At 36.0% G+C, this 25566-nt stretch overlaps 1 protein-coding gene across 2 annotated transcripts in view; it reads left to right on the forward strand.

Moving 5' to 3' along the window:
- The window catches only part of pan3 (poly(A) specific ribonuclease subunit PAN3), a 214232-nt gene extending 189988 nt beyond the window's left edge, over positions 1 to 24244 (forward strand). For both annotated transcript variants that reach the window (XM_039745503.1, XM_039745505.1), the window contains exons 14-18: positions 6508 to 6647; positions 8622 to 8751; positions 18542 to 18606; positions 22341 to 22479; positions 24010 to 24244. In XM_039745503.1, the coding sequence (XP_039601437.1) occupies positions 6508 to 6647; positions 8622 to 8751; positions 18542 to 18606; positions 22341 to 22479; positions 24010 to 24150 (615 nt within the window). In that variant the 3' untranslated portion in view covers positions 24151 to 24244. The remainder of the gene's footprint in view (positions 1 to 6507; positions 6648 to 8621; positions 8752 to 18541; positions 18607 to 22340; positions 22480 to 24009) is intronic.
- Positions 24245 to 25566: the final 1322 nt, after the last annotated feature.

Below are 25566 nucleotides of genomic sequence, written 5' to 3' on the forward strand. Positions count from 1 at the left end.
ATGGAGTTGAGCTCGAAAGCCGTGAGGGGCGGAGTTTCGTGTGACATCATCACGCCTCCCACGTAATCACGTGAACTGACTGTCAGCATGCGTACAAAACCAGGAAGAGCTCCAAAAAGCGCTGAAGAAAACATGCATTATATAATTCAGAAGGCAGCGAAACAATAAGAAGTGAGCAAGTGACATATACAACCATATTCATGAGTGCTGCTACTTTGGAAACAAAGCACGGTGTAAACCTAAAGTTTAAATTAAGTTCATAGACAGGCTGCCGCTGGCGTTTGTCATGCCCACGGGTAATGCGGGATACAAGTTTAATGAGAGGACGCAGGATATAAACGAGAGTTTTGATCACTTTGTGTCTAAGTTAAAATTGCAGGTGAGGGGCTATGCTTATGCAAATTCTGAGAGACTGTGTTTGTGGGGGATTGACAGTTAAGGCGGGTGGGGGAGTCGCGTCATCATCTCCCATCCCATTCACCTCATTTCGCTCTGAGCTGCGCTCTGCAGCTAACGCAGTGTTACGACTTTGTGACGCTGCCACCAAATAGTCACAGAAAAATCCACAAGTTAATACACACGCTGTGTCTAGAGTTTCTCCACACTGAATCCTCCAGGCACTACTTATAAAAGGTTACATTGACAATCGTGTTATTTTAAAAATGTTTCCTTTTCTTAGCACAAGCACAGCTGAGAAGCTTCGATGCATGTGCTCCATAACGAGTTAAAAATCACGCATTTAATCACAAGCAAAGGGAACTTCTGTCAATGCATGATTTCCTGGTACACCGATTACATTGATCAGCGCTTCCCGATTCATTTTTACCCTCGCACCCCCTTGGTTTGAGAAGATGGATGAAAAAATATGAGGTTAACACAGAAAAACAAAAAGCTTTATGAATAATCGATTCGCCATCAATAATTGTTTTGGTAAAGCCATACTCAGTGTAATCCTCCTTCCATTTTATAATTTTTCTGCCACTAGCAATGATTAAAAGAACGGTAAAAAAGTAAGAGCGAAGCAAGGGTGATTTATTCAGGCAGGCAGGCGACAGCTCAATAGCTCGAATTTGGATATAAGTAGCTTCTATTTATTCGCCAGAAATATCTTTGTTAGGAATGGAAGTTGAATATAGTCTTTAAATTTCTATGGTAAAGAAAAAGTTATGCAATGATGACTAAATTTAACTATATAAAGTCAAAACTTGATTATATGAAGTCACTGTCGGAATAAATAAAGTCTAAACTTTAATATATAAAGTCAGCGTCGGTATATATAAAGTCAATACTTGTTTCTGAATATATAAAGTCAGCGCTGGAATATATAAAGTCAAAACTTAAATATATAAAGTCAGCGTAATATATAAAGTCAGCGCTGGAATCTATAAAGTCAAATCTTGAATATATAAAGTCATCTTCGGAATATAGGCTATAAAGTAAGCGCTGCAATATATAAAGTCAAAACTTCAATATATAAAGTCAGTGGCGGAATATACAAAGCCAGCACTGGAATATCCATCCATTTCCCAACACGTTGAATCCAACCACAGGGTCACGGGGGTCTGCTGGAGACAATCCCAGCCAACACTGGGCGCAAGGCAGGAACCAATCCTGGGCAGGGCACATGCATCATTTTCAAAACATTAACCGAACCGTGTTTTTTTAATTTATTTTTCTGAATACGTTTTTTGTTAACTTCAGTTCAGAGTCGTTTCAATCAGTAGAATTTGACTTTCACTTTATATATTCAGGAGTAGGTTTATATACTCCGATGTTGACTTTATATAATCAGGAATGACTTTATAAATTCCGACGCTGACTTTATATATTCAGGTTTTGACTTTATATATTCCAGCGCTGACTTTATATATTCAAGTTTTGACTTTATATATTCAGAAAAAAGTTTTGACTTTATGTATACCGTCACTGACTTTATATATTCAAGTTTTGACTTTATATCTACAAGTTTTGACTTTATATATTCTGACGCCGACTTTATATATTCACAAAATCAATTTATTTGCCTGTTTGGCACCCCATAGTATATGTGTGTGTGTGTATATATGTACACATGTATGTATGCATATGTATGTGTATATATGTGTATATATATATATATATATATATATATATATATATAATATGCCAGCAACACAAAACAATTACATTGTCAATCATGTTACATTATTATTAAAATGTTTCCTTTTCTTTTTACTTCTCTGCTGCCAAGCGTGGGTATTTTGCCATATATAGATATATATATATAAAAAAACTATTTGCCCCCTTCCTGATTTCTTATTCTTTTGCATGTTTGTCACACAAAATGTTTCTGATCATCAAACACATTTAACCATTAGTCAAATATACCACAAGTAAACAGAAAATGCACTTTTTAAATGATGGTTTATTATTTAGGGAGAAAAAAAAATCCAAACCTACATGGCCCTGTGTGAAAAAGTAATTGCCCCCTTGTTAAAAATAACCTAACTGTGGTGTATCACACCTGAGTTCAATTTCCGCAGCCACCCCCAGGCCTGATTACTGACACATCTGTTTCAATCAAGAAATCACTTAAATAGGAGCTGCCTGACACAGAGAAGTAGACCAAAAGCACCTCAAAAGCTAGACATCATGCCAAGATCCAAAGAAATTCAGGAACAAATGAGAACAGAAGTAATTGAGATCTATCAGTCTGGTATATATCAGGATATAAAGCCATTTCTAAAGCTTTGGGACTCCAGCGAACCAGAGTGAGAGCCATTATCCACAAATGGCAAAAACATGGAACAGTGGTGAACCTTCCCAGGAGTGGCCGGCCGACCAAAATTACCCCAAGAGCGCAGAGGCGACTCATCCGAGAGGTCACAAAAGACCCCAGGACAACGTCTAAAGAACTGCAGGCCTCACTTGCCTCAATTAAGGTCAGTGTTCACGACTCCACCAAAAACCAAAAACGGCCTGCATGGCAGATTTCCAAGACGCAAACCACTGTTAAGCAAAAAGAACATTAGGGCTCGTCTCAATTTTGCTAAGAAACATCTCAATGATTGCCAAGACTTTTGGGAAAATACCTTGTGGACTGATGAGACAAAAGTTGAACTTTTTGGAAGGCAAATGTCCCGTTACATCTGGCGTAAAAGGAACACAGCATTTCAGAAAAAGAACATCATACCAACAGTAAAATATGGTGGTGTTAGTGTGATGGTCTGGGGTTTTTTTGCTGCTTCAGGACCTGGAAGGCTTGCTGTTATAGATGGAACTATGAATTCTACTGTCTACCAAAAAATCCTGAAGGAGAATGTCCGGCCATCTGTTCGTCAACTCAAGCTGAAGCGATCTTGGGTGCTGCAACAGGACAATGACCCAAAACACACCAGCAAATCCACCTCTGAATGGCTGAAGAAAAACAAAATGAAGAGTGCCTAGTCAAAGTCCTGACCTGAATCCAATTGAGATGCTATGGCATGACTTTAAAAAGGCGGTTCATGCTAAAAAACCCTCAAATAAAGCTGAATTACAACAATTCTGCAAAGATGAGTTGGCCAAAATTCCTCCAGAGCACGGTAAAAGACTCATTGCAAGTTATCGCAAACGCTTGATTGCAGTTATTGCTGCTAAGGGTGACCCAACCAGTTATTAGGTTCAGGGGCCAGTTACTTTTTTACACAGTGTCATGTAGGTTTGGATTTTTTTTTCTCCCTAAATAATAAAAACCATCATTTAAAAACTGCATTTTGTGTTTACTTGTGTTATATTTGACTAATGGTTAAATGTGTTTGATGATCAGAAGCATTTTGTGTGACAAACATGCAAAAGAATAAGAAATCAGGAAGGGGGCAAATAGTTTTTCACACCACTGTATGTGTATATATAAATAAATATATATATATCTATATCATATATATATATATATATGTGATATATAGATATATATAGATATATATATGATATATAGATATATGAGATATATATATATGACAACAACACTCATATCAAAGACAAAACAATTACATTAACAATCATGTTACGTTGTTTTTAAAATTTTTCCTTTTCTTTTTTATAACTTGTTTAACACACTACTTCTCCGCTGCGAAGCGTTGGTATTCTACTAGTCATTATATTCAGAATGTATGTGTGTGTGTGTATATATATCTATACTAATAAAAGGCAAAGCCCTCACTGACTGACTGACTCACTCACTCATCACTAATTCTCCAACTTCCCGTGTAGGTAGAAGGCTGAAATTTGGCAGGCTCATTCCTTACAGGTTACTTACAAAAGTTAAGCAGGTTTCATTTCGAAAAGTGGTAGGCGGCTTCCCTGCCTTAACCAAAATCGATGTACGTACTTATTTCGGTGGTATGACGCCACTGTCAGTCTCCATATTGAACTTTCCAACGGTCTTTGTTACCTATGGGCCCATCTTCAAGAAATTTGGTATGCTGGTTCTTATCGCTAACTGAATCCTACTTACATACATATATACGTCCATAGCCTGCAGCTCGGTCGCCGTGTGAGGCAGCGTTGGGTCCCCCATCCCCACGCCTCCCACGTTGTTGGCTGCCTGCCTATATAAGACCGTCCGTCACTCAGGTCTCTTCATTCCCTTCCTTACTTCACCACGGTATTCACGTCTCCCTGCTGATAACTGCAGCCTTTTTATTTAATTCACAGCTTCTCTGCTGTTTTATTGTTTGTTTATTATGATTATAGTTATTGTATAGGTATTTTAGACTTAGTTTACATTGTTCAGGTACCCATTTCCTTTATCGTTCCAACCATACCCCCATTAATATGTCTATCGAGGTGATCACCATCAATCAAAGAACTGTCACTTACCGAGTGGTTTCCATGCCCGGGGATGGTGCCTACCTTTTCCATTCTCTGTGTTACATTTTGCACGGACATATCAGGCTCACTTTTGATATCCGGAGGAACATTGTGTCTTATGTATTGAATGACTGGGACAGGTTCAAGGTGTGGACTGATGACGGTACAGGAGATAATTATACTACACAGGAGCACTATAAGAGTGAAATGCTTAAGCCCTTCACCTATGGTTCTGCATGTGAGTTGATGGCTGCCGCTGAATTGTTCGGTTGTCGCTTTCAAGTGTACCGAAATGGCCAAATATTTTACACCTTTGGACAACTGCCGATGCCTCTTAAACATCTTAGATTCATAGGTGACGATTTGAGTAGTGGACACTTTGGTGTTTATGAATGTTTAAACTCTCAAAAGCTGGATGCAAAGTTATTGATGAAACCGGTTATATGCTTACAATGCTTGACAGATGCCGACTGTCACTTCAACACAAGTCCTGCAAATATTAACGTAATTGAAACAAACCATGAAACTCAAACTGATTATGACAGCAGCAATCGAAGCTTTGAGATTTGAGGCAAGATTGCTTTTCACATGGCCAACTGTACGTTGTACACTCAAGTAAGCTCAGCGCACAGCTTGGTCATATTACAACCAGAGAGCCGAACTGACAATGTGGCATACAAAGAGATCCTTAACAAATAATTATTGGTATATTTTCTCTCAGTTTAAAAAGGTTAACTTTTTTTCTTAATAAAAATTTTAAGGCAGTACTTCGCCACTGCGAAGCATGGGTATTTTGCTTGTGTGTGTGTATGTATGTATGTGTATATACACATATATATATATATATATATATATATATATATATATATATATATATATATATATATATACGCACACACACAACTCATGTGAGGCAGAAACTAACAATTTTAAGAAGTTATACTGTCACATTTTCAGAGTTTAAGAAACAATAACATTGCAAATGGAATTTTTCAGTCCTTGTCTTCATCAGTGTTTTTATCATAATTGCTCTGGACTGGTGTCTTTAAGTGAACGCAAATTAAAAAATCATATCTATAAATAATGCACATTTTCCAGAATTAAAAACTGGGTGGACATTTCAACGGAAACTGTAATTTCTACTAATTTATTTCACTTAGTTTTAGTTCATTTTAGTTCATTTGTTTAATCTTGGTATGTTAATCTGATGTTCTAGTAACGGTGGCTTCAGTGTTTCATGATAATCATTAGCAAAACAAAATGTAATTAGAAACATATAAAAATTATTTTATGTTTATAGTAGTTTGGTAAACAAATTAAATTAATGTAACACAACATTCTCAAACTCCAATTTAGGATTCCAAGTGACCTAACTCTGTCATTGCAGCTGAGTGCAAGGCAGTGTTCAAATACAGAATAAAACACTTTTTCCTTTATACTTAAAATGTCTACTTTTAGAAATGCTTATTGATATGTTTTTCAATGTGTTTTCTCACATATGTAACTGTTGTATTAAAGTGATGCAGTTAGCAAAAGTGATTATTTGTATTTTGGTATTTTCTTAGAATTCTCGTAACCTTAGCATTTATTAGAAGTATTTTTTGATCGTTTTATTATTGCATACTTCATTGTTCTTATTCTGTCTTTTTTTTTTTGTTTTTTATACTTGATAACCAGCAAGCAGATCTCATATCTTTAGGGAAGATTGTGTTGGCGCTAGCTTGTAATTCATTGGCAGGAATTCAAAGAGAAAATCTTCAGAAGGCAATGGAACTGGTGTCAATAAACTACTCTTCTGACTTAAAAAATCTTATCTTGTAAGTATGCTATTAGACATTGAATTCTGAAACACTTTTAGATATATGTGTTCAATTTAAACTGTCTTGTTATAATGGCTTTCAAATATAAAATATTCCAGTATCTTAATCATGCTTTACAACTGGTCCAGAATTCAGCTGCCCGCATCATTACTAGAACCCCCTCTATTCATCATGTCACTCCCGTTTTGCAGCAGCTTCATTGGCTTCCAGTTCAGTTCCGAATTCAATTCAAAATTCTCCTACTAACTTTTAAGTCTATCCACAACCTTGCCCCTCCATATCTGTCTGACCCTCCTCCATGTTGCTATTCCCTCCCATACCCTTAGATCCTCTTCCTCCATCCACTTGTCCGTCTTACCACTATGGAACTCAATACCATGTGAGCTTAGAAATATTGAATCATTTTCACTTTTCAAATCTAAATTTAAAACTCATTTGTTTAAGACTGCTTTTTCTCTTTGATTAACATTGCTCTGTCTGACTTTAATTTTTGCATTTTACTTTTGTTTATAATCTGTGTTTTATCTATTGTTTGGTGTTCTTGAGTGTTTAGAAAGGCGCCTACAAATAAATAAAATGTATTATTATTATTAAATGCTGTTGAATTCCGTCCAAATAGAGTAGCAAAATATGTTTGATTTACATAGTACCTGCAAAGAAAGAAAAGTGTGTTTCTTCTATATTTTTACATTGAAAAATCCCATTTGGTAACAGCCTGATACCTTAAATTATTTTGCTTTATTTTATTTTTTTTAAAGAAAAATAAATTATTTTCAAAGGAAATTTTTGGAGCATTTAAATTTAAAGTAATTCAACTGTAATAATATACAAACATTTTAGTGTATGATATGTTAGAATAAATTTTACATCAGATGAAGATTTCAAATGTGCTGTCCAAGCTCGTCTGCAGAAACACAAACAAATTGGCCATGTTGAGAATTGAAAACCATGCAGAAGATGTCCAGCACTGTTGTCACTGCAGAACTGGTAGAAACCACTGGGTCCCTGGGGTTCCCTTCTGTAATCTGGAGAAGTCTTATCAGAAGTGTTTTTTTATGTAAGAAAGCCATTCTTCCTAGGAGTAAATGAAGCTAAATGACTTGCCTACGCATGGAAACACCTGGACTGGATTACAAAAAAATGGCAGCAGGTACCTTGTACCAATGAGTCAAAATTTGGAAAGTTTTGGTTTTGCAGAAGGGAGTTTGTCTGCTGAAGAACTGTAGAACAGTACATTAATGAATTTCTGCAGGCAATAGTGAAGAGAATTTTGCTTTTGGTAGCCAGAGGATGCCACTGTGAATGCCAAAAGTGGCATGTGTAAAACATGTACTAATCAGTGTTCAGAAAGTGGAATAGTGATGGAGCAATAACAGCCAATTATGTAAACATTATTAAAGAGTTTTGCCAGAACACAGGCCGTCCAGCTTGTTCAGAGTTGAAGAGAAAAAGAATAAAAATAAGCACTGGAAAAAAACTGCAGAGGCGCTTGTTTCATTCTACTCAATAATTGTTGCCCTGTAAGAAGATTCACATTTTATCAGGATAGCTATTCTAAGCGCAAGATCAAAGCAGCTTTGAAGTGTCTAGGATTGAAAAGGTTGAAGGTACTTGAGTATGCTGTTCTGAATTCCACCCTCAAATATAATCAAGAACTTGTGGCACAATTTGAAAATTAATTCACTTTCCTGTACATTTAATGAGCTTAAGATTAAGCTTTAAAGAGCTTAACCCTAATGAGCTGTTGAGTACAGTATTTTTATAGCAAAACTACTTCATTGGGTAATATAATATATTGTCTAAACCAGTGCGAACATCAGTATAGTTTAATCTTTGAGTATAAAATATTTTTCTTCCACAACATTTGTGTTTAAACCAATATTGCTAGAAAGTATGCAAGTATTAATTATAATCTAAATGTATTTGCATGTGCCTAATGAAAGTTTAATTAACGCATTTTTGTTTTTTAAGGTATCTCCTAACAGACCAAAACAGACTGAGGAGTGTAAATGACATAATGCCTATGATTGGTGCAAGGTTTTACACTCAGTTAGATGCGTCACAGATGAGAAATGATATTATTGAAGAAGACTTGGCAAAGGTAAACACTTTCCTCATTGACACTCACACATACATAGATAAACAGTATATCAATGTTTATATTTTAGCAAAGTTTCTTATTTTTTTAAATATCAAAGTTTCTGCAGTCATAGTCTTATCCAAGTATTTTTGACAAAATAATATAGTGCAAGTAATGCAGGCAGTGTGGCATAGTGGTTAAGGGTTTGGACTTCAAACCCTAAGAGTGTAGGTTCAAATCCCCTTACTACATACACTGTGTGACCATGAGCAAGTCACTTGAACTGTCTGTGCTCCAATTGGAAAACCAAAAAGAAATGTAATCAATTGTATCATAAATGTTGTAAGTCACCTTGGATAAAGACAAATAAGTAAATGAAAATAATGCTGTTTTCTCCTATTTTAAACATCCAGCTTGAATAACTGACAAGGCAGAAATTTTAATAATGTAATTTCATATTTCACTTGGAGTTTTCATACTTATTTTAACTATGGTAATATTAGCTGTCTCTAAATGTGACTTAAAGTTAATCAGATTTTGGATAGTTGAGATGCCTTTTAGTAAGACTATTTATTAAGAGAACATCACTGCTGAATCATCTTTTATCATTTATGTTTAGTTAGGTGATTATCTTTAAAGTCTTAATCGGTTAAATATTGAGGTGTTTTATGTTAGTGTACAGTGGTGTGAAAAACTATTTGCCCCCTTCCTGATTTCTTATTCTTTTGCATGTTTGTCACACAAAATGTTTCTGATCATCAAACACATTTAACCATTAATCAAATATAACACAAGTAAACACAAAATGCAGTTTTTAAATGATGGTTTTTATTATTTAGGGAGAAAAAAAATCCAAACCTACATGGCCATGTGTGAAAAAGTAATTGCCCCCTTGTTAAAAAAATAACCTAACTCTGGTGTATCACACCTGAGTTCAATTTCCGTAGCCACCCCAGGCCTGATTACTGCCACACCTGTTTCAATCAAGAAATCACTTAAATAGGAGCTGCCTGACACAGAGAAGTAGACCAAAAGCACCTCAAAAGCTAGACATCATGCCAAGATCCAAAGAAATTCAGGAACAAATGAGAACAGAAGTAATTGAGATCTATCAGTCTGGTAAAGGTTATAAAGCCATTTCTAAAGCTTTGGGACTCTAGCGAACCAGAGTGCGAGCCATTATCCACAAATGGCAAAAACATGGAACAGTGGTGAACCTTCCCAGGAGTGGCCGGCCGACCAAAATTACCCCAAGGCGCAGAGCGACTCATCCGAGAGGTCACAAAGACCCCAGGACAACGTCTAAGAACTGCAGGCCTCACTTGCCTCAATTAAGGTCAGTGTTCACAACTCCACCATAAGAAAGAGACTGGGCAAAAACGGCCTGCATGGAAGATTTCCAAGACGCAAACCACTGTTCTGCAAGGGGAAATGTGCGTTATTGATCTATCAGGGGTTGTTCACCTCTAGGCAGTGGTGGTTCTGATAGGTAGTTGTGCAGTTGTGATTCAGTAGAACTGTTGCAATTTCGAAACTCCTGTAAACTCTCAAGCATCTTGGAATAATTTGCCAATAGAGGACTTAAGCTTCTTTGGAGTAAATGCCTCTATGCGTGTCAACTCTGCTTACCTTCTGCTGTTTTTGTTTCTCTAATATTCAGGAGCTTTGCAATTATATGTTACTTTATTTGGTTTCTAAAATATCTGTCCTTGTGTACTTTTTTTCAAATAAAAAGAAAGAAATACAATAAGCGTCCTCAAGCCTGAAAAAACAGAAGGACATTTGAATTATATATTTTTAAATAAACTGATTATTTATTATTGGCTTCACTTTTGTTTGTTTTTAAAAGTTCTTATTCATTTTATTGTGCTGTTTTAAAAGGGCTTGGGTTGGTTTTCTTGTGAGGTATTTTAATGTGCTTGTTTGTTATTGATTTTAGTGACGTTGGTGCAGATGCAAGAGGACCAAAACTCCAGCCACCAGTTGCACTGTTTGGTCTGGTGATGCATCCCCCCTGTGCAACTGGCAGCTTGTGGGGGAGGTGTGTGGTACGATGAGATGGAGTCTATGGCAGTGTGCTAGTTATTAATAAAAAACAGTGTGCTCAGGCTCTGGGCGGGCCTAGGTGCGTATGATAGCATTGACGATTAGCCCTGGGGTCCTGATGAGGGGATTGGTTGATGCATGCAGTTTAGACAGTTCCCTCATTAGCACTCTGGGTTGTGTGATTAAGGCATCTAAGGATTTTTAAAGGAAGGAATAGAGGTCTTGCCATTTGCTTCTTGGGTGCATTATAATCTCTTGGTTGACGACTTGAGGAAAGTTCTGTCCATCAATGTTGCTCATCCTTAATTTATGGTCCTTTGTTCTGCTCATGTCTTGGAGAGACGTCCATCAATGTCAACTGGTCTGGTATCGATTCACTTATCAGATAAGCCACAGATCGTGCATTCCAAAGGGAAACTAGTGAAAAAGAAGCTGATATTAAGTGTGTCTGGTAGTGGCTTGCTTAAGCCAGGACACAGGTTCCAGCCTGACAAAATGGATAAAGCCAGTCTGCCTTACAGCATTAAATACTTACTTTATGATGAAGACCGTTTGAATATTCACTGTTGGTTGCTTTATTTTTTGCATCATATTCAGGGGTGCACATAAGTGGTTATCAAAATAAACAATGCGTGCCAGATCTAATGTTATAACACACGTTTGCATACTTAAAATTTTTAGGAAAGATATGTGTTAAACATTGAACAGCAGTATGAGCCACTGCTTTTATCACTTCATTCATCAGACGGTCCAAGAAGCAAGCTCCATTAAGCAATTACTTTGGTGTTCCTCCACCTCCAAAGAAACGCCAGACTGAACCTGAACCGCAAAAGAAGCATGTGTTCTCTGAAAAATGGCTGCAGGAAGTCTGCTGGCTTCAAACAAATGACGCCCGCACTGAAATGTGGTGCAAACCATGCTGTGAAAATCCCACTGTGGCGGATAAAAACAGCGCCTTTTGTACGGGTAATAAAAACTTCAATTATCCAGTTTTTGATAAGCGTGTGAATAGTAGAGAGCACCAGAAAGTAGTGCAAGTGGTTGATAACATGCACAGCCAGGACCAGAGGCCCAGTGGTCCGATCAATAGATGGCAAGAAAAGCTGACTGAAGAACAGCATCAAGCACTGAGTAACGTTTTTTGTTGGCCTTTCACAAAGCGAAACATGCACGTCCTATATGTTCATTTGTGGAGGATATTCCGCTTCTCAAGAGGCTTGGAGTTAACGTCAGGACCACTTATCATTCTCGAGAGGGCGGGGGGTTGCGTATCATGCAGTGCATCGCACAGACAATAACTTCAGATTTGAGTGAAAAACTGAAATCAGCTCAATTTTGGGGTGTCCTCTACGATGGATCAGAAGATATAACAAAAATGGAGCAGGAAATTGTGTACATTGTTTCTGTGTCCAGCAACGGACAATTCAGCTCAGATTTTCTTGGAATAATTAACCTGGGGGCCAATCAAACAGCACAGGACATAGTGGACAGACTTGTTCAACTGTTTCATACTTGGGGTTTAGCGGAGTGGAACATGAAGCTGGTCTCAGTATGCACTGACAACAACGTTGGAATTTACAACGGGGTCGTCAGATGGTGGACATCGGGGAATCCCTTGTGCATATCCTGTGCACCGCCCACACCCTGGAGAACTGTGCCAAGTCAACTGATTGCACAGTCCCATACTGTGAGTCATTTAATCAATCCATGGTGAAGTTGCTAAGCTTTTACTTACAGAAAGGGAGTGCAAAACATCATTTCATTTGGTTTTCAGTGTTTGAAAAGCACCAATTTCATTATAAAGCTACATACTATGGGGCTTTAAAGAACAGATATTTTGTTGTACTTGTTTTATTCATTCTCAGTTGAAATTAAAGTACATGTGATGTCAGGTTATCCATGTATCCTTTTATTGTGTTCATCCTATGAGGCGGGTCATGGAAAAAATGTATTTTAAAAAAATTGAGGACCAAGAAACCAACCCCAGGTTCTCCCCTGAGAACAAGACCAAATATGTTATGTGAACCCCTGATCATATTGTTAGGTTTTAGAAAAAGACAGAAAAGTCTCTGAATATGACTGCTGGAAGAGTAAAAGAAGTAATTGAATGTTCTGAAATAATCGAGTGAACTAGATTTAAGGAATAAATATCCATTAGCCAGAATTGTGTTTTATTTAAGAAATTTAGTTGGATTGAAAACTTTCCGTAGCCGTAAGTCTTCCTGGAGCTGAGTTTGAGACTTCTAGCCTTAACTAAATTAAGTTCAGCACATCTCATGCATTTGAAAGGGACTTTAGTTACAATTAAATCTCTCCTGTTTAATCTTAGCCTGAATGAACCTATTAATTTTTTACATTTAAGATTTTTCATTTAAAGATTTACCATTGTTGTTTCTTGCCCTAGTGTGTGGATATAAACACAGGAAACTTCAGTTTCTGTATTACATCTTGCCTGAAGAAGGGGGGTCTGAGTTGCCTCGAAAGCCTGCATATTGTAATCTTTTTAGTTAGCCAATAGAAGGTGTCATTTTGCTTGGCTTTTCTCTACATTCATAATGGCTAACACAGTACAACACCCTAGTAATACTTTACAATAAAATCTTTACTGAATAAAGCTCTGTTTTTGACTTTTTCTTAATAAAAAGTGTGTACAAAATGGTTGGATGGAGCTCGGATTATGTCCTGTAACTCAGTTTATTTTCCATTAAGTTTTGTATAATATAGTCTGTACAGTTTCTATATGGCATACTCAGAGGCAGTGAAGGCCATATGATTAAAAAGTAACATGCAGAATGCTATACACTGTTTTAAAACATGTTCAATAGGAAGCATTTATTTTCAGCAAAAACCTGTTAAATCAATTTGTAACTTAAGTAACTTGAGTTCAATCTTGAGAGCATTTTTAAAGTTTCATTTACATTAGTATAGTTGATCATCCTTGTATCTAAAATCTATTTACTCAGAACTGCTTAGAGCATTAAAATAGTGTCACCTCCCTCAGCCTTCAAAGAGAAGCCTTTTTTATATCAAAATAATATGCTTTAAGTTCTGCAAGCCTATCCAATGTTTTTCATACTCTGTAGTAAAAGCTTTGGGACATGCCTTTTCTGGGTTCTTTTGAGGAAGGACATCAGCTAGTGACACATGACAGAAGAAAGCTATTACAAATGCTTTCATGTCATTATCAAAAATAGATAAAGGCACGACTTGTAAAACTATACAGCACAATCTCTGTTGTTTGTTTGTTTTATGCATAGCTTTGTTTTTCGGCTACAGGCTTAAAATTTGTTGCCAAGGTCGTTTTCACCATACATTTTTGACATGAAGGCTCAGAGGGAGTGTTAAGAAATACTATAGTGTGAAACCCAGAAGCAGCTTACCTTTCGAACAAGAAATCTGTGTTAAATCTCCAGCAATTGGATTTAACTTTTTAATCTATCATTTTCCTTCACTTAATTATATTATGGCCCAGTGTTGCCCGGGTGAGGGTCATATGATCTGCAGAGTTTTTATTTCAAATTGGAGATCTTTGTACCAGTACTTTTTAATAACATTATGTATATACCAAATGCAGCAAAGGGTAATAAAGTTTGCCACACAATAGCTTTTAATAACGTTTCCTTTTTCATCTCTCTCACTCAAGCAGCATTGGGTGGTATATCTTGTCAGTTCTATTAAATATTTTCATTCAGTAATGACACAACTAATAGGCAAGCCTTTGACCATTAATAGTCTGGAAATGAGTAAGAAGAAAAGCCATATTTGTAAAGAAACTTAGTTGAAAGCAGATAAATTAGTATATAATCTCATCCTAGGAGTGTCTCATAAATGTTGTTGACACTGGGAGTTAACTTGTTTTCTTCATATGTGTGAGTGAGAGAATCTGACTAAATTCTGTTTATTTAATCCAGTAAATATTCTGAGTTCTGTGTACATTAGTGGTGTGAGATTTTTTTTTATGATAATCTTCACTAACCCTAATCGTACAAACTTATTGTATGTCTATTCATTGATTTTTTTAAAACAAGCATTTCTTTGTGCTTATGGATTTTTGTAAGTATTGTTAATGCATAAAAATGAACAACATTTGCATGGAATAATTTGTTAAATATTATACAGATTTTTTTGTTGAAGTAGTCAACTATTGTTTCAGAATTGTCCCATAAATACCTCAATTTACAAAACTTCAGCAGGGACAAAAATGTTTTTATTTAAGTAAATACAGTTGGGTCCATAAATATTTGGACAGAGACAACTTTTTTCTAATTTTGTTTCTGTACATTACCACAATGAATTTTAAATGAAACAAGTTCAGACTTTCAGCTTTAATTCAGTGGGGTGAATAAAACGATTGCATAGACATGTGAGGCAACTAAAGCATTTTTTTTTACACAATCCCTTCATTTCAGGGGCTCAAAAGTAATTGGACTATTGACTCAAAGGCTATTTCATGGGCAGGTGTGGGCAAGTCCGTCGTTATGTCATTATCAGTTAAGCAGATAAAATGCCTGGAGTTGATTTGATGTGTGATGCTTGCATGTGGAAGATTTTGCTGTGAACAGACAATATGCGGTCAAAGGAGCTCTCCATACAGGTGAAAGAAGCCATCATTAAGCTGCGAAAACAGAAAAGACCCATCCAAGAAATTGCTACAATATTACGAGTTACAAAATCTACAGTTTGGTACATCCTGAGAAAGAAATTAAGCACTGGTGAACTCCGCAACGCAAAAAGACCTGGACGTGCACGGAAAACAACAGTGGTGGATGATCGCAGAATCATTTCCATGGTGAAGAGAAACCCCATCACAACAGCCAACCAAGTGAACAACACTCTCCAGGGGGGTAGGCGTATCGATATCCAAGTCTACCATAAAGAGAAGACTGCATGAAAATACATTCAATAAATGCAAGCCACTCATAAGCCTCAAGAATAGAAAGGCTAGATTGGACTTTGCTAAAGAACATCTAAAAAAAGCCAGCACAGTTCTGGAAAAACATTCTTTGGACTGATGAAACCAAGATCAACCTCTACCAGAATGATGGCAGGAAAAAAGTATGGAGAAAGCGTGGAACAGCTCATTATCCAAAGCATACCCCATCATCTTTAAAACACAGTGGAGGCAGTGTGATGGCTTGGGCGTGCATGGCTGCCAGTGGCACTGGGACACTAGTGTTTATTGATGATGTGACACAGGACAGAAGCAGCCGAATGAATTCTGAGGTGTTCAGAGACATACTGTCTGCTTGAATCCAGCTAAATGCAGTCAAATTGATTGGATGGCGTTTCATGATACAGATGGACAATGACCCAAAACATACAGCCAAAGCAACCCAGGAGTTTATTAAAGCAAAGAAGTGGAAAATTCTTGAATAGCCAAGTCAGTCACCTGATCTTAACCCAATTGAGCATGCATTTCACTTGTTGAAGACTAAACTTTGGACATAAAGGCCCACAAACACAGCAACTGAAAGCCACTGCAGTAAAGGCCTGGCAGAGCATTAAAAAGGAGGAAACCCAGCATCTGGTGATGTCCATGAGTTCAAGACTTCAGGCTGTCATTGCCAGGAAAGGGTTTACAACCAAGTATTAGAAAAGAACATTTTATTTCCAGTTATTGAATTTGTCCAATTACTTTTGAGCCCCTGAAATAAAGGGATTGTGTTAAAAAAAATACTTTAGTTCCCTCACATTTTTATGCAATCTTTTTGTTCAACCCACTGAATTAAAGCTGAAAGTCTGTACTTCTTCTGCATCTGAGTTGTTTCATTTGAAATCATTATGGGTAATGTACATAACCAAAATTAGAAAGTTGTTTCTGTCCAAATATTTATGGACCTAACTGTATACCAAAGATTACTTTATAAGGTTTTCAATTGTAATTAATTAATTAATTAATAAGAAAGCTTGTTAAAACCTCAGACTAACAACACACGCAAATATAACCCCAATTCCAATGAAGTTGGGATGTTGTGTAAAACGTAAATAAATAGAAAACAATGATTTGCAAATCCTTTTCAACCTATATTCAATTGAATACACTACGAAGACAAGATATCTAATGTTCAAACTGATAAACTTTATTGTTGTTTTGCAAATCTTCACTTATTTTGAATTTGATGCCTGCAACACATTCCAAAAAAGCTGGGACAGGGACAGCAAAAGACTGGGAAAGTTGAGGAATGTTCAAAAAATACCTGTTTTGAACATTGCACAGGTGAGCAGGTTAATTGGAAACGGGTGTTTGTCATGATTGGGTATAAAAGGAGCATCCCCAAAAGGCTCAGTCGTTCACAACCAAGGATGAGGCGAGGTTGACCACTTTGTGAACAACTGCGTGGGCAAATAGTCCAGCAGTTTAAGAACAACGTTTCTCAATGTACAATTGCAAGGAATCTAGGGATTTCATCATCTACTGTCCATAATATCATCAAAGATTCAGAGAATCTGGAGAAATCTCTGCACGTAAGCGGCAAGGCCAAATACCAACACTGGATGCCCGTGACCTTCGATCCCTCAGGCGACACTGCATTAAAAACCGACATCATTCTGTAAAGGATATTACCACGTGGGCTTAGGAATACTTCAGAAAACCATTGTCAGTTAACACAGTTCGTCGCTACATCTACAGGTGCAAGTTAAAACTCTACCATGCAAAGCGAAAGCCATATATCAACATCACCCAGAAATGCCGCCGGCTTCTCTGGGCCCAAGCTCATCTGAGATGGACTGACACAAAGTGGAAAAGTGTGCTGTGGTCTGACGAGTCCACATTTCAAATTGTTTTTGGAAATCATGGACGTTGTGTCCTCCGGGCCAAAGAGGAAAAGGACCATTCGGATTGTTATCAGCGCAAAGTTCAAAAGCCAGCATCTGTGATGTTAGTGCCTATGGCATGGGTAACTTGAACATCTGTGAAGGCACCATTAATGCTGAAAGGTACATAAAGGTTTTGGAGCAACATATGCTGCCATCCAAGCGACGTCTTTTTCAGGGTTGTCCCTGCTTATTTCAGCAGGACAATTCAAAGCCACATTCTGCATGTGTTACAACAGCGTGGCTTCATAGTAAAAGAGTGCCGGTACTAGACTGGCCTGCCTGCAGTCCAGACCTGTCTCACATTGAAAATCTGTGGCGCATTATGAAGCGCAAAATATGACAACGGACACCCCGGACCATTGAGCAACTGAAGTTGTACATCAAGCAAGAATAGGAAAGAATTCCACCTACACAGCTTCAACAATTAGCGTCCTCAGTTCCCAAACGCTTATTGAGTGTTGTTAAAAGGAAAGGTGATGTAACACAGTGGAAAACATGCCCCTGTCCCAGCTTTTTTGGAACGTGTTGCAGGCATCAAATTCAAAATGAGTGAAGATTTGCAAAACAACAATAAAGTTTATCAGTTTGAACATTTGATATCTTGTCTTTTTAGTGTATTCAATTGAATATAGGTTGAAAAGGATTTGCAAATCATTGTATTCTGTTTTTATTTACGTTTTACACAACGTCCCAACTTCATTGGAATTGATGTTTCAGTTTGTTGGTAAGTTGTTGGTAAGTTCTGAATAGAATATTGTATATATAGTTTAGAACTTAAATTAAATTTGTTTTCCAGAAGTAGTTTAGATTTAAATTTGTCTAACATAAGATTTTCAGTGTGCTTATAAATGTGCATGTGTGTGTTTTTTTTTTGTTTTAATATATATATATATATATATATATATATATATATATCATCTCAATATGTTTACTTTGAATTCCCCAGGAAGTACAAAATGGCAGACTATTCAGACTGCTCGCAAAATTGGGAACCATCAACGAAAGGCCAGAGTAAGGCTAAGTATATTGTATAAAAATATTCATACATTTATAAGTATTTAATCTTCAATTTTAAATCCTCTTTATTAAATAAAAAGATTTTTAAATTAAATTGTTAATGTGGAAGATGTTATTCAAATGAGCAATAAATTATAAATTGTAAATTGTGAGTAATTTTAAAGTTTTGTTGTAGATTGTGTTGTTACTTGTATAAATGTAATACTATTATCAAAATTTATTTTTTCTAATCTAGTGGTTAGTAGTACTTCACTGATGTTAGCCTACTTAAAAGGAAAATTACTTCCTTGTAATTCTTGTATAAGCTGCAAACTGATATTAAAAAAGAATTTTACCAAATTAACCCTGCTCCTCTAAGATATGGACATCAATAATTGCTTAGTAGAAATATTGAGGAATAATTGCACTTCTATAATGATTTAAATCTTTATTTTGCTATGTAAGAATTATAGTTTGAGATTTTAAATAACCAACCTTTTTTTATCTCTCAACTTTCTTGTTAACACATCCTTCAACATGCCTCTTTCAGTAATTGCTTGCTTCATGAACTGCCACTCATTAATTGCAGGGTCCTTAAAGCACATTCATAGTCTGTGCGTAGATGCTTTTGTTGATAACATGCAACATACTTATAGGACTGCATAGGAGTGGCATATTAGTGTTGATGTATAGCCAGCACTGCTTTGTATGGTACTAAAAGCAATAAAAAATATGACTAGTTGTTAACCATCAACATGGCAAACCTGAGTATTGGCTACTGGTATTCATATTTGGGGTGTGTGTTGGCTGATGGGGCAGGATTAAGTGAGAAAATCAATAAAATAAGAGAAATATCTCAAGGTTAAAGAAATGGGTTTCTTCCCAGCTGTGGAAGCAATTCTCTCTAGCATGCTTTTCATTCCATTATCCAACCCACTATATCCTAACTACAGGGGGGGTGGGGGGTTTGCTGGAGCCAATTCCAGCCAACAAACTATTAAATATTCATTAATACGTTGTTCTCTGTGTCTATAATACTCTCTAAACCATACGTTTAAAATGTCTTGCACCTTTGCATAATAAGGGCACACTGCTATTTTCTCAAAGTAGACATGAATAAACTAGTAGGCAACTATATCTGAAAAACCTTATGCAACTACAGTGCATCCAGAAAGTATTCACAGTGCATCACTTTTTCCATATTTTATGTTACAGCCTTATTCCAAAATGGATTCAATTAATTTTTTTCCTCAGAATTCTACACACAACACCCCATTAAATGACAACATGAAAAAAGTTTACTTGAGGTTTTTGCAAATTGATTAAAAATAAAAAAAACTGAGAAATCACATGTACATAAGTATTCACAGCCTTTGCTCAATACTTTGTTGATGCACCTTTGACAGCAATTACAGCCTCAATTCTTTTTGAATATGATGCCACAAGCTTGGCACACCTATCCTTGGCCATTTTCACCCATTCCTCTTTGCAGCACCTCTCAAGCTCCATCAGGTTGGATGGGAAGCGTCGGTGCTCAGCCATTTTAAGATCTCTCCAGAGATGTTCAATCGGATTCAAGTCTGGACTCTGGCTGGGCCACTCAAGGACATTCACAGAGTTGTCCTGAAGCTACTCCTTTGATATCTTGGCGGTGTGTTTAGGGTCGTTGTCCTGCTGAAAGATGAACTGAGGTCAAGAGCACTCTGGAGCAGGTTTTCATCCAGGATGTCTCTGTACATTGCTACAGTCATCTTTCCCTTTATCCTGACTAGTCTCCCAGTTCCTGCTGCTGAAAAACATCCCCACAACACGATGCTGCCACCACCATGCTTCACTGTAGGGATGGTATTGGCCTGGTGATGAGCGGTGCCTGGTTTCCTCCAAATGTGACGCCTGGCATTCACACCAAAGAGTTCAATCTTTGTCTCATCAGACCAGAGAAGTTTGTTTCTCATGGTCTGAGAGTCCTTCAGGAGCCTTTTGGCAAACTCCAGGCAGGCTGCCATGTGTCTTTTACTAAGGAATGGTTTCCGTCTGGCCACTCTACCATACAGGCCTGATTGGTGGATTGCTGCAGAGATGGTTGTCCTTCTGGAAGGTTCTCTGTGAACACTTTCCGGATGCACTGTATATACATTTGTCCTTTTTAGATTTTTTGATTTTTGAAGTGCAGTGTAAGAATTGGCTGCTGCATTCCCAAAAAACACATCTGTTTCAATAGGAACATCTAGTAGCATCACAAAAGAGGTTTCCATGCTGTTACAGCAACCCGGTTTCCCTGACCACATAGTCAAATTTTGTACGTTCCAGAGATGAGTTCCACAGTCCTTTCAAAATCAGAGTCCCACGTGCTGTATATGCTGTAGAGCCAACTTAGGTATCCTTGTTATCTTTTGGAGCACCTAATTAGCTTAGAATAGCGTATGAAAAATAATTTTTTGAGGTAGTCCAATTTTCTGATCACGGATTGAGTCATTTGGAGTGAAGGTTATCAGATTTGGATCAGCAGCTGAACTATAAGAGCATCACTACCCAACTTTCTATGTCAAGTTGAGAATATTTGCTCTAAATGTATGTGGACACCAGCACAAGTTTTGACTGTATTGTAGTAAAATCCTATAACTATAAAGATATAGTAGTTCTTCCTGTTCCAATGTATGATCTATCCTTCCAACTTTTACTTTAACTGCATAATAAATTTTTGCTGTATTTATAAACTGGAGAAAATAGATCTTTGATCATATTAAAATATGAAGTGTAAAAGTACATTTTGAGTGGATTCAGGCAAATAAATTTAAAGACTTGAAAGTTGTCAGTATCTCTTACTGTTTGAGCAGTATTGCACTTTCAGTGTAAACAGTTTATTTTATATAAAAAAAGAAGTTAATCTATATTACTATTATACACTGTGTGGAAAGTTTGATCATGGTGGGCTTATATCCATGTCAACTAGTTTTAAGCAGTTTTGAATATAAGTGTAGATGCAGATGTGCTTAATCTTGCAACAAACGATAAGAGGAACACAATATAAAGAACCAATTTATTAGTAAAGATGTACACTACCTTACTGTACTTAGCAGTTTCTACTCTCTTTCCCTTACATTTAGCTGTCTGTTACTTTTGTTAATTTATTACTTGTCTAAGCATATGATCTGAGAGACAGTTTGGGTTCATGTAATATTTAACTTTTCCACTCATTCCTTGTAAATGTTATATGTCATGAAACAACATTATAAGAATTCATTTTTTGTTTAAATATCTTTAATTTTCCCATAAAGTATAACAGTTTTCATGAGTTTTTTTTTTTTTTTTTTCTCTTTTCAAACAAGACTGTATAAGATACATACATTTTTTGCCAGTTTTGGTCTAAGTTTCTTGGTTAGTCTCTTTTTATAAACTTTCATTTTGTGTCAGCTATTTCTTTTCTTTTTATTTACAATGCTGCATACGATTAACAAGAAAAGGAATTTGCCTTTTCAGATATTTTAATGTAATTAGCAAGTTTCATCAACACAACGTTTATCATTATTCCCCCAGTATAAATGTTAAAAACAAGCTTCAGCTCAGAACTGCAGTTTTGTTTAGAGACTGTTTGGCAAAACATAATCTAATAACTGTAGTAATCAAACTACTGTATACTTTTGTAGTTAATGCATACATATGTGTAGTTTGTAGTGCATTTATAGAATTTCATTGCCAATTATGTACTGTCTGTTAAAGCTATTAATTTTATTTTTATTTTCTTCTAGGTTCCAAAAGGATCCATCATGGTCAGAGACTGGTGACAGATATTTGCTTAAACTCTTCAGAGATCATCTCTTCCATCAGGTGTCAGAAGCAGGTACCCCCTGGATTGATCTCAGTCATATTGTGTCCTGCCTAAATAAGGTAACATACTAAAAACAAAATGTACTTATTTCCCGCAAAAATACAGTCACAGGCGATACAAAATGCCTTAATGTAGTGCTATCTAAACTGTACAAGTAGTTGAGTATTTTTATTGCTTCAAAATAGTTTAAAGAAAAATGTATTTTTGCTTTCCCTACTATACTTACTGTTACAGATAAAATTCTTTCAGTGTCACTTCCCAAGTCAAAAATCAATATAAATTATGACTTGCTTCATGTTACATATGTTAGACAATGGATGATATCTGTCTTCAACTGGTCAAATTGACCAAATAAAAAGAAAATTCTTAAATTTGACATTGTGTTCTTGTTAATTTTATGTTTTTACATAACGCTGCAACATTTGGTTCATTTTTATAGCCAGTCATATTATGCTCAGATTGAAAAAAATCTTGTGTTATTCTTTAGTTATTTTAGTTATTTTTTTTTTATTCAGTACTAATCTGAATAGATTTTTTTGTAACACATCTTCATTTGAAACAATTGTTTCTTCCGACTCCATTTACTTAATTAAAAGAAAGGTCTTATAAGATTTACTTTTTGCTGATAGATGCAGTCCAAGGTTTATTATGCTCTACACATTTATAAATGTCTGAAATGGTCAGCATTGTTTTCAAGCAAAATTTGTACTTAATTACAGTCTGTCTATAAAAAAAATTAAAATTAAGTTCCAGGTCAGTCTTATTCCAGGTCATTCAATATTGGATCCACAAACTGGGACAGTTAAATGTGTTTTTTTTTAAGTAAGAGGCTAAGACTAATGTTGTTAATAAATATTGTCTAGTGATTATGCAACAAAGTGACCGACTTACCTTCCTAATCATCTGTGCTTGTCCCAAACATTACAATATGAACATGTTGTACTGCAGAAAAAGATTAATCACAATACAGAGCTCATAGCATCCATAGAATAAACAGAAATATATTTGCTTCTCTGAAAAAAAGTTTTGAAGAATCTGAGTCATAGTGAAATAATTAGATAAGGCAATGTTTTGCATTTAGTGATTAAACTTGACTTAGACTTGTCAATTGTTCAAAATGTATAACTCATTGAATAAAGCAATTTATTTCTCAGGCCTGAAAAACACAACAAATATCACTTTTGTAGAATTTGCTTTGCTGCATGTTACAAACAGCTATAAAGAAATTACAGACTATTAAAGCATAATTTTGTATATGGCCGAAGTAAAATTGCTGCACCTCCTCACTCTTTAGAGGCAAATCTCTGTAAATCTTTTATCAGGTCACACCTTGTTATGCTTTGTGGCACTCTTAAAAATGTGGTAAACTAATATTTTTCAAAATTGTTCCATTTTTACTATGTAATAAAAATAACATTCTCAGACCCACTTAATGCAAATTGGAGTTGCAGGATGTTGCAGCCTATTACATGGGGAGCAAAAATGGAACCAACCCTAGCAGAGAAAATGTCATGATTATTACTTGTTGTGATTTTAACCTCTGGTTAAAATTCCTTATTTATTTATTTATTTATTTTTTTTTCCCCCAGTTAGATGCTGGTGTGCCAGAAAAAGTAAGTTTGGTTTCCCGAGATGAGAAGAGCATTCTTGTTGTTACTTATGCTGATTTGAAACGGTGCTTTGAAAATACGTTTCAAGAACTCCTGGCAGCTGCAAATGGTCAGTTGTAGTATTTGCTGGAATTGTGACAGAAATCACCTTGGAACTAAAACAATAGCAAGTTGCACTACAACTGATGAGTCATCTCATTTCACTTAAAAAAAAAAAAAAAAATGGGAATGAGCAGTGGTGCTTGCACTTCAGTCAGGTACAATGTTTTCATGAAGGATTTTTTCTTCTTTTGTTCCAAACAGAGTTGCGATTCTTGGCATTCTAGCTGCAAAGACTCTTTTAGATTGGGAACAAAATCGGATTGATAATGTTCCGGCTTTTATTTTCTCAAGGTTAATGCACTAATTTTAAGTTTGTTTATAACTTCTTCTGAATGATTTGATGCTCTGCCGTATTGGTTTCTTATTTATAGAGAACATTTATCCCTAAGGGATGAAACAAAATTCTGGGCAACCATTGTTTTTTAAAACTGAAGAGTAACAGTGAAATATTTGCACCCAAAAATATGGTAAGGACCACGTATATAATTCCATAGGATATGCTATTAATGACTGCAGTTTGTACAATAACTATGCTCATTGAAGAATGTGTACTATACGGTCCATATTCAGTCAGGTTAAAACCAATGAGGTCTACATTAGAATTACATAAGGTTACCAATTATATGTTTAATGGGCAAATACTTCAGCTTCGTTTTATTAGCTGAAGTCACAAACTACTCAATACTGGCAATTTTTTTTCCTCCTATTTTTGGAATGAATATAAACACCAGCGCCTTTTTAAAATATTCTTTCCAACTTGGGATTGTGTTTCTTTTAGTAAAAGCAAACTGATGTTTATTCAAGGATATATCTTTCATCATTATATTCCACACCTTCCCAAACATTTTAATTTTTTATATGTATGATTCAGTACCTGAAGTGTTTGAAGCACATTGCATTGTTTTGACTTTCCTTTTAAATGACATTTGCTGAAACAGTGACTTTATTGTAGGGTACTTAACACTGGATACAAGATGTGGACAATGTCAAGTGGATACACAGACACAGCAGCCACCTGGCATTATAGCTTTTGAATTTTATTCCCTGTTTCAGGAGAGGTTTAAGGTCTGCTGTGCCTTATAGTTAAAGTTTATCCCTAAAGCTGGCTTTTCACTTGCTTGAAGTTAATCAAACCCATTTGAAGTGCCGGCTCACTATTCTTTTTTTCCTTCATTGTTGATCATGTGCCGAAATTTTTTTTTTTTTTTGGTTAATAAACATGATTAAGCCATCTTGGTGAAGCATGGATATGAACATTATTTCCCAGATTCTCAACCCTGCCAAACAGTAAGATGGATATAAATAAAAACATGAAAAATGCTAGAGGGGAACTGGAAAATTTCACAGGTCTGAATTTTGTGTAGCACTGTGTGTGCTTGATTGCAAACTAAAATATGGGAATTCTGAAGATCACAGCATATTGTTCAGCACTTG

This window comes from Polypterus senegalus, chromosome 2 (assembly GCF_016835505.1).
Source record: "Polypterus senegalus isolate Bchr_013 chromosome 2, ASM1683550v1, whole genome shotgun sequence".
Classification (NCBI taxonomy): Eukaryota; Metazoa; Chordata; class Cladistia; order Polypteriformes; family Polypteridae; genus Polypterus; species Polypterus senegalus.